This window comes from Rhea pennata, chromosome 2 (genome assembly GCF_028389875.1).
Source record: "Rhea pennata isolate bPtePen1 chromosome 2, bPtePen1.pri, whole genome shotgun sequence".
Classification (NCBI taxonomy): Eukaryota; Metazoa; Chordata; class Aves; order Rheiformes; family Rheidae; genus Rhea; species Rhea pennata.
Window position 1 is genome coordinate 150179503 of NC_084664.1, and position 18329 is coordinate 150197831.

The window sequence follows — 18329 nt, forward strand, 5'->3', positions numbered from 1 at the left end:
CTGCAGCTGAGGGCAACGGGTAGTGATTTTTTTTTTCTTTCTTTCTTTTTTTTTTTTTTTTTCAGTGTGACCTCTCTGTGCTCCCTTCCTTTAAACACAGTGGCAATATATGAGGCATTCCAAGCCCAGCGGGGCCAGTGCATCATCTCTCCTCCATGAAATTACAAGCTGTGGTTAGGGCAAAGGTTGCGAGCTCTCTCCAAGAATGACACTGGGCCAGGAATGACACTGGGCCAGATGCATCTACGGAGTTGTAGCTGGTTGCAGCGCATCTGGCTGTGCCCTATCAGCTCGAATCTTTCGTACTTTTTAGGTTCTTTGACACCTGCATGGCGACCGTGACAATCTAGTGCTGGTCAATATTTACTTGGCTCGCATACTAACTACTAGAACAGGCAGGGGGTAGTAGGCAGCCAAGCCCATGATAAGCATCAAAATCTATGCCGCTCGTCTTTGTTGTTCCTGCCCATTTCAGAGTCGAGAGTAAAACATCACTCAAAACGTAAACTGAAAAATTTAATTGTTTTATAAAATAAGGTTATAAATTCTATGTAAAAATCCAGCTTCTTAAATATGATACATTCACTTTCTCACAGAATATTTAAATATTCAGGTCACTTATGCTATATTTTCACCGTATTTGAGTTAAAATCATCGGATAAATTAAAACATCTCTACCAAAAGATACCACAACTTATACAGATAAAACTATGCAATTATACTTTTCAAATATACAATGTAAAGAATTAAGAACTTTTAGAGCATGCTACAAAATTTTGCCAGAAAAATAGATGAGATCATTTTTGTTTAACTAGAATATATACAGTGTGCTTTTCATTTCTCTTCCTAAAATTCAGTCTCATACAATTTCCATTTAACTTAATAAATATGTACAACAAAAATGTTTATACCTTAAGGAATATAAATAGCAAATACTGTATTAGAGCCTGGTCCAGCATTCTTCTCTCATCTAGTGACTATAGTGGGGCTTTTCAATTCTGAATGTGCAAAATGCATAATCAGGCTCTTAGTGTTACCAACAGGTTAATAGCTTTTACAAAAGTGATTTTATAAAAATACCCTCCAAGAACACTGCAAAGGACTTAGAGCTACTCCAGTCAGGCATTTCTATAAATAGAAAGACATAATGTAGGGAAACAATGTTCCAGTTTAATTACTGCTGGCAGTAATTAGGGAAAAATAGTCAATGGAGAATGAAAAGTATCTTGAGTTAGACACATCTTACTTTCACCGATTTAACTTGGTTCCCTATCATTTCTAAAACCAGTTTTTGGTATAATCTATACATTGTAAATCTGTGAAGAAACTTTATCACCTTCTTCAGACTTTGGATGGTTGTTTTTGGAAAGTGGTATGTTTTCAAGTGCTTCAGTCCATACATTAAACCTTTAATGGTGTCTTGGTCTCCATTCTTTATTCTCCACAAATTGAGCAGCTTCAGAATTTGTTCCGTAGGTTGACACAGTTTCATTGTGCGCTCGATATCTTCTTTTCCCACTTTCTTGCCTGGTAAGCTTGCCATCAGTGTGTTGAGATGTTCAAAGGTGAGATTAGGGTGGCCAATATGTTTTAAGACACTATTTTCACAAAGATCAATATCTAAATAAAGCAAAAAGAAGAGCCATAAGTACAACGCATTACAACTTAATGATGTTCTGCAAAAAAACTTCTAAAACATAAAGGTGAATACTCCTTCCCATATTTTTTAATTTTATTTCAAATAATTATATTAGTAATGCTATTTTAGGCTCCAATCTTGAAAAGCCCTTAAGATTGTAATTAACTTTGCAAATACAAACAGCCCCAAACTACACACAATTAGTAGCAAGTATGTATTTCTATAAACTTTTTTCACGCATCTTGCAAAATGTTCCCTAGACATGGTAGGATTCCAAATGTTTGGTACCAGAGAATGAATAATTTTCTTTTCTTAATTTGGAAATGTCTAGGCAAGCTTTGCTGAAATAAGCACTGCCATTTCAGTTTTTGAAGCATTTTAGACACTTCACAATCTGATATAACCATACATATTCAAAAGACGATGAAAAAGCAACAGCATTTTTCTAATCTATTCCTTGTAGACAAAAGGTCGTTAAAATGTGGTGGTTGTTGATGGTGGCTTACATGAAAAGAGGTGGCCTGGCTTTCATAAAAATCTCAGTGCTAACATTGCAGCACTGTTCCACCTTTGGCACCAGTACGGGCAGCTTCAGCGCAAACAAAGCCGTGAACTGGCATGACAAATAGCTACCAGAAGGCAAGAAGAAGGGAAAGCTCTTCAGTCGTATTCCCAGGCTGTCCCCATTCTGCAAAAGATGTCTCTGTCTGAGCTGTCAATCAGCACTGGTAGAGCTTTATTTTAAAACAAACTGGACTCTCAGTTGTACACATCCAGCTCCCTCTAACCTCAACAGCCGCTGCTCAGACATCGCTGTGGGAAACGTTTCCGCGGGCTGTACAGCCCTCAAAGGGGATCCAGACTTGGACACCATGCATGCTCCCAAAGGGGCCATGTGTGGCAAGTCTGGGCAGAACTGAGTGTAAAAAGCTGAATCTTGCTCCTAGTTACCCCTGCACAGCTGACCTCAGCGTCGGTGCTCCTGCACCAACACCCCTCAGCCAAACCCACCCCTGCACCTCCAACTCAGAGCATACCCTATCACCGGGGGGGGGGGGGGGGGGGGGTTCGACCCCACGCAATTTGTAAAATGCCTTTTAGAAGGTTGCTTCTAACATACGTGCTATCAGTACAAGGTACCTTGGATAATCTTCTTGACTATATCTTGCTCTTTGTTTTGCTGCTTCCACAATTTCAAGAGTTGGAAGGTCTGCTCTTGAGAACTGTGCCTTTGCTTAATCCTTTCTATATGTTCTGTGTTGACCTTTGTCCCAGGCAGACTGTCTGCCAGTATGTTCAGCCAGTTAGGTGTGAGCTGATTAGGAACAGCAAACCTAAACAAAGCCTCCTCGCACAGGGTTACATCTAAAAGAAAAGAGAGAAAAAAAATATGTCAATTGTTTTGATCTCAGTTACACTGCTCATCTCTGAAAAAAACAGTGTGCAGCAAGGATGATAAGAGAAGAGTTTTAAAAACACTAAGAACTGAAGAGTGGTCCTCACAGTCGCCCTCTGTGCTTGAGTTCCCTTCGCTCTGACCTACGGTAGTTACAGTTCTACTATATCCGTCACTACAGCAGGTAAATGACTAACACCTTTAGATGCTTTTATCATAAATGCTGATACTTTCATTTTAACAATAATCAAAGGTATGTTTTCAGGGAACCCTTCTTTAATATCATACGCACCTATGCCACATTTTTGAGCTGATGTATCTGTATTTCCCTGGCACACGTTGTCACGAACTGCATTTCCCTTCAACGCTATCTTCAAACCCAGTGCACTACAGTTTGTGTGTTTTTGACAAGCCGCTTTGGATGATGTTTCATTCGAGAAATATCCTTCTGGACATCTCTTACATACAGTGTCACTCTCAGGGGTACCTTTGGAAACAGGAAAACAAAACATCCACTTACATATAAGCTAAATTGTTAAAAAAAAAAAAATACAGGACTACAAAAATGCGTGAATATATCCCTCTCAAAATTGTGATGACTTCTGCTCTTCGTGTTTCCCATGTAAGAAGGAAGAATATTTAGGACAAAAAAAAGCTTTAATTTTTAAAAACAAAAGAGATTTTCAGAGAGTGATGTTCCTCCTGGAGTAATAGAGTAAATAATGTTCTTGCACATATACGTGTTACCAGCACCTATAAGATCTTGTAAATTAATAATTACTTGAGTCTATTTAGACATTACATGATGTCTGACCATCTTTCATCCCTACAAATACCCTGTAAAACAAATAACTGGCACAAGACACTAAATTCTACTTTGTAATACCCATGCAGAACATTACTAGGAAGGATTATTTAATTCCAGCCAAAAATGTAACTCAGCTAAAGATCAACTAAGACCCTCTGAACTGTACTTTCACCTTTCAAGTTTGAAACTATTTTGAAAAATAGAATGCAAGAAATATTTCTGAAATTTTTCTTGGGCTGAAAAAAATATTTAAAGTAAATAAAATATATCCAATATAGCAAAAAAATTAATATACATACATATTTTTACGTGGTGTTTGGCTACTATAATCACATAGTTATTGCTCTAGACTTAAACATATGATACAACAATTGAGTAATATTTTATTTAAGTCTATCAAATTGACTTAGAGGAAGAAAATGAAAGCATGAGATCTGAAATAACACAAACAGCCTAGTCAGCAGTGACAAGAAAATAACAGCACTAATAAATGCTTTATGTTCACCCCAAGTCATCTTTATTTAGCAAACACTTACGCAAGTGTCTAAAGTCTAATACCATTCTTGCATTATTGAATATAGACTTAAGCATATGCTTAAAATTCTTTTTTTATAATTGGAAATGATATTTGAATATGAAAATGCCTCCATCTAGTGTATTTTGGGAGTATTTGCATGTGGATGCTTATTTTAATGTTAGCTTTTAGGTAGATTTTATATTTTGAGCATTTGCTTAGAGAAAAAAAAGACTATGAAGCTCAAGATTTCTGATAGCCACGAAATAAGTAATAATATTTGCATACTCATGATCTCGCACTTCTTTCAGTAGATAAGTGAAAACAAAGCGCTTTTAGTTTTTGTGCACCTAAAATCAGAGAGCCCATATATTGCTTAAAAACAAATCAACCTGTGCTTCCAGCCCCCCGCAAGCAGCAGCAAATGGTGGAAGGCTGCATGCAGGTCTGCCCTCACATTTTCCTGTAGAACACCCGCTGCTTTTGGATCTAGATTACACAGAAGTCCAACCAACACACTATCGCCTATTGCACCTGCACAGGCAGCAATCAGCACTGTGGGGAAGTCTGAATTTTTAGTAACCCTCGCTACTACAGACATGTTATTCCTGTGCTCCAGCAGCTTGGAAAGGGAAGAAAGTAGAAAGTCCCTGCAAACAGTTGATCTCCCTTTTTAGAGTTTCCTATGTAACCTTCTTCATCCAAGAGGGAAATAAAACAGATAATCATCAGCATTCTCAGGGTTGAGTATAAAGTAATCTCCAGCATTTGCCAGCTTCTTCTTCACTGCTTATCTGGTGTCTCGTGTTCAGGGCACGAACTGCCGCGTCCCGGCCCGGCCACCCTCTGCCGCTCCCTTCAATTTGCCTGGAATCCCCCGTTCTCTCAAGGGGAACAGCAGATGCTGCAGGGGAGATAGCGCTGCCTCGTAGCAGTGCTAATTCCCATGCGAACTGCTACCAGAAGCTCTGCCAGGCATAGGGCTGGCTGCTGCAGAAAGGAACAAACCTTAATTTGCACTCACAAATGGGGACTACTGAGGTAAAGTGATTTGCCCAGCATGACCACGAGCAGCTGGCAATGGGGAACCACGGTCAGATTTCCAGTCCTCTAAGCCCTGAACCAGGCACTGGATCACACTATCTCCCTATGTTGCAGTGGAAGCTTTTTTTAATACACTCAGGCTTTATTTCACCTGAGTTTAAATCAATACAATTCATGGTGCCACATGGCAGAAAGTGAGAACACAATGATATGGCTCACACTTATTAAATTCTTAGTCAATGTCTCAACTCAAAAACTGAATATTGACTCAAAGGGACAAAATTATTTTTACAGTGTTTTTGTTCCTTGTTTGAGGTCTGCTTGGCTTTAGTCTGTTCATTCTGATGCGCTTTTGGAAACCAACTTTCCAATAAATTATACGATTCAACAATTTATCTTCTTCCAAAGTTTGCTTCATTTTGAACTGAGGGATCCAAATTTGTAGTCATGGTTTCAATGTTCTTCCAGGGATGCAGCAGGTGGTTTGCTCAATTTATGTTTCTTTGTGCATTTCCCACATGGGCTTTCTGGGAATTTTGTTTCCGTCCCCTTTTGACTTGCTGCTAAGGTACAGTGAAACCTCAGTGACCCAAGCCGTTGGATAAAACAATTTAGGTTAGTGAAGATTTCTAATACTGAAATGTGGTAGCTGCTAGTGGAACTGCATGGAAATCCTTAAAAGTGCCACAAGCAGATGTGGCACCAAGTTAGTTTTTAATTAGTCAATTACTCAGGGAATAGTGACGCTCTACAGCAGCTACATTACTCACTACATCAAAGTTATTTTCCAGCAAGATATTAATAACTGGAGAAAACACTCCTGACTATCTCTTGACCAGCATAGCTCTACAATGTTCTGGCTAGCCCTAATTTCTTACTGCATATATGAAATTACTAGGGAAGTAATTCCAGAGCTTTGGAGATTGGTTTCCTTCAGCTTCGTATCTGAGACGCTTCTTGACTTTCCGTGTTCCCTTCCTTGGTGTCCTTCTCTAGGCAGTGATCAACCTCCGGCATAATGACAGTTTACAGTTCTTTTAGGCCATATTAAATACCGGAACTAAACTGGGCCATGGCATTTGCCAAATGATAAAGAATGTATTTTGTTTTCAGAGAAGAACTTACTATTGGTTTAACAATTATGTTGTCTATAATGAGGAATACGCTCTACTGAAAAACTTCATTTCATTCTATTCCTGTCAGACATACATGGTACCAGTTTATTTAACAAAGAAAAGGTAACAATTTCACTAAGAGTTCCACTTAAAGCATTGATAATTAATTATTACCACATATTGCTCTGATGCTAGAGCTATATTAATATTGTGTTATAATTATACACTAGGTGTCAAAGCACTTACTGCTCCTGGTGTTTGTCAAGATATACTGTTCCTTGAAACAGTAGATTTCAAAATGAAAAACATTATTTATCACACACACAAATACTACATTCCAGATAATGTTCCTTTAAAAGGGATAATCCATCATATTTCTCATTAGAGTGCAATTTGCTGCATTTGCTACTGCCATTAAGTAATATATTACAGAAGGCGCTGGGATATTCCACTGAGAAATGTTCCTTTGGCTACAGTCCAAACAATGCAGACCAGGGACAGGTTCAATTGGCTTTACAATTTACCATCCTGTAATTTCCTCCGGACAAGCCTGCCTCCTAATCTTGTAAGTGCCACAAGTCCTCACTTTGTGCATTGTAGAACTCTAATTAATTCAGTGCTTATTGAGAACAGATACATACCTGGCTGTGCAACACCGAAACCAGGAGAACACTCCGTGTGCTTTAAGCAAAACTCTAGCTCGAGGTATCTCCCTTCGATGCACTCGCAGACGCGGTTCTGTGTGCTCGTGCATTCTTGCTTAACATATTGCAGTTCTTTGCAAACGGTGTTGCAGTACTGGCACTCGTCGTTGCTGTTCCAGTCTTCGGCATAGTACTGGTCCGGACATGGGGCACACTGTGTCTTGCTGGTAGCCGTACAGTGCCGCTTTACGTAGGATCCAGGAGGGCACTGGTCACACGTCAGTTCACGAGATGTTCCTGGGTCGTAATGGAGATACTTTGGAGGAGAGAGATCCTGGATGGTCCACTTAACAGAAATATCCAAGAGCTAGTGATGGGAAAATAAAAAATTGTTCACTTTAGTCCTAAGTGGCAACACAAAGAAACCTAGATTTTAATGAGTTTATGAGTTTAATCCTGTCCCTATCTTCAGTCAAATGTTTATGTTAGAAATTTAGAAAATATTAGCCAGCTTCCAGACTCTCCCATGTCTATCTCTGAACGGGAAACCTTTTGGATTTTATCCAGAAAATCTTACCAATATAAGTACTTCCTTGTTCTTAGTTCATCTACAGCTATAGATCCTATTATTCTCCCGCTTACACCCTTTTAAAATCACTGGGCAATGATCTTTTTAACCTCCTGGTATCAGAGAACTTAGCCTGCTAATTTCCTTTGCATCATGCTCAGTGCACAGCAAGATGGGAATTTTGCACTCTTAAACATCAGACACTTCAGATGCAAAAGAAATGGCAAGTGTCTGAGTGTACAAATCTCGTAAGTGTACTGCCCCATTTACTGGAGGTATCTTTAAAGGATGATTCCTTACAATATTTATTTTTACTGGAAATGAACAATGTGTGTTACTTTTTAATGCCTTTCATTAATTTTGAATTAAAATGAAATGACTCTTGAGATGAAACATGGCAGCTACTTCAACTATAAAGATGTAGCTTCAGAAGGAGGTAAAGAATGCTGCAGCGGTGGAAGTTACATTACATTAAAGACTTAGTCACACAAGCTGGAATAGGTCAGACCAATGCTTTCACTTCCTGTTCAAAAGTACACTCGGGGAATGCTTAGCTCTGTCCGGAGGAACCGGTTCAGCCCTTACGGAAATCATGACAGCCACAATCCCTGCAGCTTCCCGCAATAATCTACATTTTGGTGCGATTTCGGAACTAGCGGTCTGAGATGACCCTGCCCTTCTGTAGCGACAGCTTAGAGATCATGTCATTTTGGTCTACTCTAACTCAAAATTTGGTTATGTGATTCTCACAGCCCTTCAAAAACAGAACTCTTGCGTACTTCCCGAAGAATAGCCCCATGTGGTCAGCCTTGAGCTGGGGTTTCAGGCTGAGACCTCAGCTCTGCCTGAAGGCTGCATGATCGACGTGCTGCTTCTCTATTAAAACTTGCTCATCCTATAAAGATGAAGTAAACTGGCTCTAATGATGAAATTTTTCTATGTATAGGTCCATCTAAATTAAAGATCTAGCCGACTTGTCATCATTGCTATTTTCATCACAGTTAGCTAATACAGGGTTGCCAATTTAGTTTCAAGAAGATATTCCCCCCCCCCCCTTTTTTTTCTGATGTACATGTCCCCAAAGAGTAAGGGAAATTAACTCTTTATATTCATTCAGATTCTAACTTTCCTAAAGAAGCTTCACTTAGGGGCCTCGCTCTTGCCACAGAGCTGCACCTCTTATGTGAAATTCTTATTAAGACTTGAAAGGACAACTGAATCACTGATCTGCACCTGCACAAGTCACAGCATTGCCACCAACTAATATTAGGTACCTAAAATAAGAACTCTTACTGCCTAACAGAGTGTTCTTAATTGCAGTGTCCTGTTGCCTGTTTATGAATCCTCTTTTTATTTGGCTATACCAGATAGTATGGATATTCCCCACATCCTCTTCTGGTTAGTTACTCTTGACTAAGCCCTGCAATTTGTCCAATTTTCATCTGTGATTTTCATAGGTGGAGAATGCACTTTTTCTTTTGGTCTCAAAGCACAATGCCTTCCACTGTGAGAAATTCCTTATTTCTCATTGAAGTTTGTTGATGACATACAGATGTGGAGAATCCACTTTTTCTTTTGGTCTCAAAGCACAATGCCTTCCACTGTGAGAAATTCCTTATTTCTCATTGAAGTTTGTTGATGACATACAGATCAATTTTTCTTAAATGCCTGGATCTATTTCATGGGATCTACTTAATAACAGGGTGCAGCACATTTTTAAAAAGTGAATGTCTTTCTGTTGATGAAAAAATGCACTCATCCTTGGCAACTCTGCAGCTATTAACCTAGTAACAAAGAAGTCCTTGAAATCTCATCAGTTGTTGATGTTAACAGTCAGGTTTTCGTCTAGGATTTTTATTCAGGATTAGATAATATAGCAAGAATTAAACATCCATCCCACAGAGGCCAATACTTGCATGGACACACTCATTCTCATACAGGATTACAGAATATCTCAGACTGTAACATGAGGTGCACATGCTGCAAAGACAAGCATAAACCAGCATGTCATGCAGATGTCTATGGAAACCCAAGAGCTTCAGAAATAGAGTTGAAAATAGGACATCACTGTGAAAATGATTTGGGACAGCAGTCAGATATTTCAGCATGTCCTAGCGCAGAAACACTAGTTTTCCCACTGTGTGATGCACGAGTCCACTACAAACCCCAAGCTGTCTCTGCAGCAACAGACCCTGCTCCTCGGGGTTGTGCATCCTCCGCACTTGGTCACATTTTCAGGTACTCAACAGGTCTCATGTCATGAATGCCTGACTCCTCTTGTAATGTAGAGGAGTAACAGCAACAAGATTTTGTCTATTTTGCATACTTGAAAATTTCCTTTGGAAATCATATATGAGAGCCAAGTAAGCAATTTTGCTGCAGGGGATGAGTCAGGATTTGAAAGTGTTCAACTTCAACAATGAGGATATGAGAGCAGGGGGTTTTGTGGGGAAAAACGGAGGCACTTGCTTCCTGGAGAACCAACCGCTATATGAAGCAATCCGATAAGAACCGAAACCAATTTGACTCAGGTCCAGAAAGAAATTGATCTGAATTTTAATTATATCACTTGAAAAAAAAATCACTGCATAGGCCCAGACAGAGGATCAAAAAATACGTGAACGATACATGTTTGAGACTATGCTAAGTTTTCCCTTTGGAGGCACAAATAGCTGTGTATTATTGCTGCTGAGCAGAATACTAGTAATATAAATGAACATAACCAATAAATGTAATAATAGGATTAACAAATCAGCATCAAAAAGGACCATTGGACTTGACATTTGATTTGTTTCTTTGTGTTTTTAAAAGAAGATCACATTCCAGCCCTCTTCATTCCCAGAAACACACATTATGGAGCTGCAACAATCAATCAGTCATTGGCTGAGCCACACGCCCGCTCAAATTCTTCTACTTTGTAAATAATTATTACCAAAGACTCTTCAGTCAAACTAAAGCTAGAAATGCAATTAATATTTCAATATTTTACCAGAACATTTTATATTTCATTTTGAACACAGAGCTAGATCATTTTTTCTTACTATATTATAACTATTACAAACTTATAAACACAGGTAAGCTGTGGAACCCCTTGGTAAAGAATATTGCAGACAGCTGTATTCAAAAGACAATTTGACAAAGAAACAAAGGAAAATTCTAATAAACATACAAATAATTTTTTAAAAATCCGTTAAACAGAAATATCACTTCCTGGCCAGGAGATCCCAAATCAAAAATCACTTGATTCTGGAAAAATGCTTTGGAGAAATATCACTGTATGTTCCCTTTTTTCTTAAACTCTCCTCTCTGTGTCAGTTATCAATTTCTGTCACAGAGAGGATATGGAGATTTTTAGGGCTTTTTTTTTCATGTTTTTTTCTTAGACCCAGTACAGCCATTTGTCTATGGTTAAGTACATTTCTAGACTCCAATCCAAGATATCATAATTCTTCACAAAACTACTATAGATCCCCTAGTAATGCATAGATAATAGAACTGTAAGATTTCCTTCTATCGCAATAGAAAGTGGCTAGCTCATTTGAGTATTATAAGTATTTAATATATAACCTGAAAACCAGAAGTTAGCCTCAAACCTACATTCAGTGCCAAAATAAAAGTAATCAAATTTTCTGAAGTTTTACAGAAAAAAAGGTGAGGATCCTGGGGTGCATTAGAAAGAGTGTTGCCAGCAGATTGGGCAAGGTGATCCTGCCACTCTACTCAGCCTCGTCTCGACTACTGCGAGGAATGGCTGCGAGAGCTGGCCCTCTTTAGCCTAGAGAAGAGAAGACTGAGGGGGATCTTATCAATGTGTACAAGTACCTGAAGGGAGGGTGTCAAGGGGACGGGGACAAACTCTTTCCAGTGGTGCCATGCAACAAGAGGCAATGGGCACAAACTGAAACCCAGGAAGTTCCACCTGAATATGAGGAAAAACTTCTTTACTGTGAGAGTGACAGAGCCCTGGCACAGGTTGCCCAGAGAGGTTGTGGAGTCTCCTTCTCTGGAGATATTCAAAATCCTCCTGGATGAGATCCTTAGTCTATGTGACTCTGCTTGAGCAGGGGTGGGTGGACTGGATGATCTCCAGAGGTCCCTTCTGACCTCAACCATTTCGTGATTCTATGAGAATGGTTCAAGGCAATTAGGTGTGATTTCTGATAGTTTTACTGAAGTAACTTGGACTCCCAGAACTGGTCTGAGAGCTTCACTAATAGAATGGAAAGACCACTTCTGTTCCCCAGCTTACAGAGTAGGCTAGTGGGAACTTCACTAACTTATCCCTTCCCCTGGCCAGTTACAGAGTCAAGAATACCCTCAGCTGTGCTTACATTAACAAGTTGTGTCACTTGTAAGAGGAGATTTGTAGAGCAAAATGGTTGGTGCCAAGAACTTGATATCCTTATTTTGCATGTTTCAGGGTGAGGAGGGATTCAGGACCAACACCAGCCTGGTTCCATAGACCAAGCAGCCCTTACTTGCTGGAGCACATCTGGTGGGTCTATGGAGTCTGTCTTTGGATTTACTTTCATCAATCCAGCTTACTTTTGTAAATCCACTTTGTGCACTTCAAGTCTGCTCTGATGTACAAACTAAAACACAGTAAATGAAGACAATTCAGAGAAGCCCTTCAGAAGCACGTTCCTGATCCAGATTAAATGCTAATTAAATGCATTTAATGTCATTCCTGACCTTTCTCCTCCTAAGCCATACTAGGACTAACTTGGTAGCAAATCCTTACTTAGATAAAACCTTTGATTGAACTGAATGTCTGTTATGTAAGGGTGGGATAAGTACTAAATACCTCAGCCTTGGCTTTAAGAGATGGCATTATCAGAGTATATGAAAACATAATTGCTTAAAATACAGCTCTTGACGCATTTCTGAAAACAAATGATGAAGTCTGGTTTCCTGGAAGAGCAAAGTAATGGATTCAAAAGATCTAGGCTGTTTGCTTCAATTTTAGATCCTAAGCATATTCTTTATAATCCTTTCTGGAAGGCAACGATACCTGGCACCTTGTTCATCTCAGCAAATTAACTTTTAGCTTGATTCAGAGCACACTCATTTGGAAAGGGTCTTCCCAAGGGTAGTGAAAAGCAAGGCTCAATTTTAAAAGCAATCCCAAAGGTTATTCTGTCATATGAATAGGAAATGTTATTAGTAACAAAATAATTGCTAAAACAAAAAAAAATCTAATATCATCAGCTACATCTATCAATCTATAAGGTGAAATTTCCCCCCCCCCCCATTGTCATGGGCCCAGTTCCGAAAAGACAGAAAAACTCAGTCTTCATCCATCTCTCAAGGCCAAATCCTGGCTTCCTCTGAGAAAGGACTTCTCTGTGTAAACAGTTAGGATCAATTTTAAATACTGCAATGTAAGTCTAGAGTCAGTGTCATAACAATAAGTACTGCAAGATGCTTTAAGCAGGGTTTGCTCACAACCATAATGGAGCCTTTAGCTTAGAGAAGGTTGTCCAAATTGGATTGGCTAGTATTTTATATATTTTTGTAATTTTGTGTTTTTGTATTGTCACTTACTATATTTAATGTATTTTGACATTTTGCTTAAAATGAGTTACCCAAGGTTAAAAAGAAACCCTTTGATTGTTGATTCTCAACATATTAGGCCTAAAGCAGTATTTTTCCATACCTTCTTTATGTCAGCATACACAAAGCCATCAGTTGTAACATAAAAGGCCTGTACAGTCCATTTCTTTGAGCCTTTAGAAGATATTCTTGAAAGAAAAATAATTCGATTGTGAAATTTCATTTTGAATCCTGGGCATTAAAAGAAGTACACGCCCTTTCCTTTCATCTTTAAATGTAAGGCAAAGAGCTGCTTGCTTTTTCTTGTTGAATCAAAATGAACTAGAAGACAAAGCACATACAGCAAAAGTCCTTCAAGCATCATCCCTTTAAATCACTGCTTTGTGAGAGAAAAAAAAAAGTGGTTTTTGAGCATACGAAAATATTATTATATAGCTTGGCTTTGTGGTTTTGGGTTGTAGACCAAAGGAGAATGTTTAATTTGCTGAGAAAGATAAATCTGTTCTGGTTTGCATTCCACAGCCATACCGAAGCATATTTTCCTGCTTGATAAATAATCGCTGAAGGCATCTGTCAGATGGCTGCTAGTGTTTGCGTTGGGTTCAAAGTAAAACCTCACAACTCTCCTACTTTGCCTTTATATCAACTATTTGGATAAAGCTAAAGCAAGAAGCCTTGACCTACCCCTCAGCTCTTAGGCAGAATGCCCCAGTGAAACATCTGAGCAGCAAAATATAGTGCTGAAAGGTATTAGATAGGCCCCCGTAACCAGTAGCTCTGCAAATCCAAACAGTACCTCAGTGTCCCATACAAAGCACTGTCCTGCTGCCCTGACCATCTGTTACAAATGACTGATCTAAAGCGAAATGACTCTTGTTCGTCTGGTCAGCTGGGAGATGCCCAGACCTCATCTTCCTTGCCTGGCTGTTTTGGGGGCTTCCATGCAATCACCAAGTCTGACTTCTCTGGGATGATGGAGTTCTCTGTGGAGAACTATGTACGCCGTAATTCACTCAGATTGCAGCTCAAACTAAACGCACCTTTCAGCAGGCCACAACTGAGTGTCCGGCATACAAATGAAAGCTAAAACTGAGTCATTTTAATGGCCTGAGATTCACATATAAAGCTGTTTCACCACTCTGTCAGCCGTTTCAGGACAAAAGGACCTATCCACTCACTTTGGACATAACAAGGCCTCCTTTTGCATGGAAGATGTTTTGCAAAGACGAGACCTCTCTTTTATATAAGGGATATGACTAGTAACTCTTCTGAGCCACCTGTGTTCAAAACCATGGGTATCAACCTCTGTCTTCACTTCTCCATAAGTAAAGCAATACAGCAGCAATTAAAATCTAGCAGAGATTTTGTGAGACAGTTAGCTGTCATTTAGAAAGCAATTGAGAGGTCTAAACTACTGTTTCATTTTCAGTGGTAGGAAAATGACGTTCACTGTAAAAGCAGTTTAGTGCATTACCAAAGAAATGCTAAACTGAAAGTCTTCGTTTATGTGAATTACATTTTCCTTGAAGCTTGTGGAAGAAGATAGTAAAAACCACTAACCAGCTATGCACCCCAAAGATGTATCTCATCCATAAATCATATTTTGGAACATTTTTCATCAGTGACAGCAAGATTTAGAGCTAACCCAAACCTAGGATGTTACAGCCGTGACCACAGTCTGCCTCTGCATTGAACAGGGTTACTAATAACTGACCATCTACCTAGAGAAACAGTATGTCCAACATTATATGGAAACAGGTGTTTTTCTCCAGGAAGTCCATCAGAGTAACAAATCTACTAATATAGAAGTACAAAAGGAGCAAAATTAAAGTTTGTACGAGATTAGAGTAAAGGGTGTAATTCAAACTACAACAATATCTTTTAAAAATTCTTTTAGTAACTTCAGTGTTTTATTTTTAACCAATAAACACAAAGACGGACAGAAAGAAAGAAGGAAGGAAAGAAAGACAGACAGACAGAAAGAAAACTCCTACCCTAGCGGGTTGCAAAGCCATTACTGCCTACACACAACAAACCCAAGACGCAGGCCAGAAAAAGCATGTCACATGCATCCAGCGATCCAAAATAGAGAAAGGTCATGTTTAAGGGTCAAGATAGTTACGTGACAAGTAACGAGATCCAACTCTGGGGAATTTCTTTCAATTCAGCCCTATTTCATAACGCTTCTCTGTTCGTAAGCAGTTTTAGTGTTCCGGCAAACAGCACGTACATGCACGCTCTACCACAGCAGGTCCCCTTTTCTTGAAATGTTAAGTAAAGAGACCAAAGCTGAAAGTACATCAAGTCCAAACTGTCTTTTTTACCTCTGGTGCCTCCAACCCAAGCTTAAGATGTGTAAGCCAAACGCACGCAACCGTGAACCAGTCTTGTGCCTACACACCTTCTTATGAAACAGGTACTAAAACTTCTCTTCTGAGCTCTGGCGCAGCTGGCAGTGCTTAAATTTCATGATAACATTAGGTAAGTTACTTTTAAATAAAGCCTGTAGTTGAATTCTGAAGCTCTTTGATATATACTCCTGCCATTCTGACATATTCTGACTCAGCCCATAAAATAAATCAAAAATCACCCTCCCTGACAGAGACAGCTCTAAACAAGGGTTACGCTGAACTTCACCCAACACTGTTACTTTATGAAAGAATGTGAATGGGCATATAACATTTATTTAAGACCAAAATGCTGATGTGTTATTATTTTATGACAAGCACTGATAAGAAGGCGAGCTGATAACAAGCTATTGCTGAAATTCCCAAATTAACTTCCTGTGCTTTTGTACAGACAAAGACCATCATACATTAGATGAAAAAGTTACAGTCCTGCATTTCAATTTGCTGACTACCAGCCAAACAATTTTTGCTGCCCTTGCACCATTAGTTACTTGGGTTTCAAGGTTGTTCTTGGTTGTTCTCAAACAGCTCTTTCAGAAAGTTATGCAGAAAGCAATAAACACGCATTACTCACTGGATCCTGGAAATCTTGCTACATTTATAAAGAGCTTTCAGAATAAACAGAGCTCAGTTCTAATGTCCTACCACAACATTAATGTACTCATTAAAACGAACTAGAAACAAGTTGCTGTGCTGGCATACATAACAGCCTACTTTGAATATTATTTTTAATGTTTTTTTTTTAATATTTTCTTATTCAAAAGATGAATAGTCTGCAAATAGATATTACACAGTATCTTGTCTGTGCACAGTTTTAAATTAGTCTGACGTCATACAAAATTTCATATAGCTAAACAGATTAAATGACATTTTGAAAAATTTATTTCACTGCTGACATCTCTAAATTTGCACTTGGAAATATCTTTCTAGAACACCAAGTAAACAAAAACTTATTAAAGCAGGGGCTTATCTAGGATTTAATAACACAACTTTTGTCTGCAATAGCTACTGACACAGCTACCAATTCATCATTTTCTTGCACATGAAGCTGAATTTTCTAAGCCAAAATAAGCACCACATGCTCGTGCTTTTGAGATCTTTCTGGAGTTCACAGCGGTTTTTCAGGGTAAGAAAGCCAGCCCAGCATTTGAGATGCTGACCAGCACCACTGTAAATAAGATTACACAGATAGGCAAGGATGGAGCTTTTTGTAAACCAAAAGCAAACATCCCAGCCTACATTTTCTAAAATTCATTCCTCGATATGATGTTTTAATGTTGGGCCAGGATGCTGAAGCCTTGCAGAAGGTGAGGGGAAGCAGAGAAAGAAGGCGTACGAAAAGCAAACCGTGCCACTACCTTGAGAGAGTGATCAAAATCTCTGCTTCCTTCCTGAAGCGGCAAGTGTCCGTCTGACTTCAAACCCCGCCGCGAAAGCCCAGTGTGATGGAAACAAACGGATTCACCAGGAAAACGGAGAGAAGACAAAAAAAAAAGAAAAAGAAAGAAAGAAAAGAAAACCAAAACAAAGAAAACCCTCCAAACAGAAGGCTCCTCTGTGTCTTTACAGCCTCCTCTCTGACGCCGTGATGCATCTTAAAGCCTATCTACCTCGCTGAAAGGACTTACCACAAGTGTGCAGCACAGGAACTTGTTCATTGTGGTCGGTGGAAGAAACCTCAGCGAGCGAGCTGGGAAATCAGGCAGGGAGTCAGCTCGTGCTCCAGCCTCCTAGCAGCCTGCCTGCATCCCCCAACATTAAAGGCACGATATATATATAGTCCCGGTGTAACAGGAAGCTTTGGCTCAGCTTTGATCACTCATTCCCTATCCATGACCAAACTTTTCTCCCTCTCTCTCCTTTTTTTTTTTTTTTTTTTTTTTTTTTTAAGGAACCTGTAAAACTTGATGACTTAATGGAACCCTTTGAGCGCCGCAACCACAGACTGGAAAATGCAGGAGGGAGTGTCAGGGGCTGGCCAGGGGAGGGCTTAATTGGGCTCTGTCTGTCTGTCCGTCTGTCTGCCGCCCCCCTCCCCCCCCCCGCGCCGAGCAGCTGGCTCGGAGCAGGCCTGCAGCAGAGGCATTTAGAAACAGCCCCCGGGTGGGCGCCCTCCGCTCGGCTCCTGCGGGGCGGCCGGAGCGGGGCTGGGGGGAGGCTGCGGGGAAGGAGAAGCCCTGCCGGTTCCCCGGCTCTGCTGCTGCAGTGGCACCGCATGCTGTCCCACTGCCCCGGGGCCCCTGCTGCCCCCCAGGGGCTCTACAAGGCCGGGGGGGGGGTGACACGGGGCTTTCGCACATGCGGGGGGACTGTGATTTTTGGGTGACATTCAGAGTCTAAAAAAAAAGAGGTGTTAGTGCCTTTGGCAAACCCTCATCCACCGGTGAAGCCCTTCTCAGGGCCGTGTGCTTGTCCTGAGCCTTGGAGATCTTGCCCTGGCCCCCACCCCGGCCATGCAGCACTTTGAGGGAGAAAAGGGCATTTTTGTGAAGCAGCAGGGCCCAAGCGTTCAGGACGAGCAGGTCTCTGGGAGCGCTCCCTGGAGCAGCTCTGGTAACCGGGACTCTGCCTGCACCCGGCGTACGGGGTGCTGCAGCGGAGCAGCAGCTTCTGTACAAAGGGGCAGAGAAACTATTTCTT

At 40.2% G+C, this 18329-nt stretch overlaps 1 protein-coding gene across 1 annotated transcript; it reads right to left on the minus strand.

The window, feature by feature from the left end:
• Positions 1–549: 549 nt before the first annotated feature.
• On the minus strand, positions 550–17606 carry TNFRSF11B (TNF receptor superfamily member 11b). Its single transcript, XM_062568396.1, has 5 exons — positions 17318–17606; positions 7158–7527; positions 3328–3522; positions 2780–3004; positions 550–1620 (listed from the first exon to the last, which is right to left on the minus strand). Exons 1-5 carry the CDS (start codon positions 17345–17347, stop codon positions 1232–1234), a joined length of 1209 nt encoding a protein of 402 aa, XP_062424380.1. The 5' UTR covers positions 17348–17606; the 3' UTR covers positions 550–1231.
• Between the last annotated feature and the right edge of the window lie 723 nt (positions 17607–18329).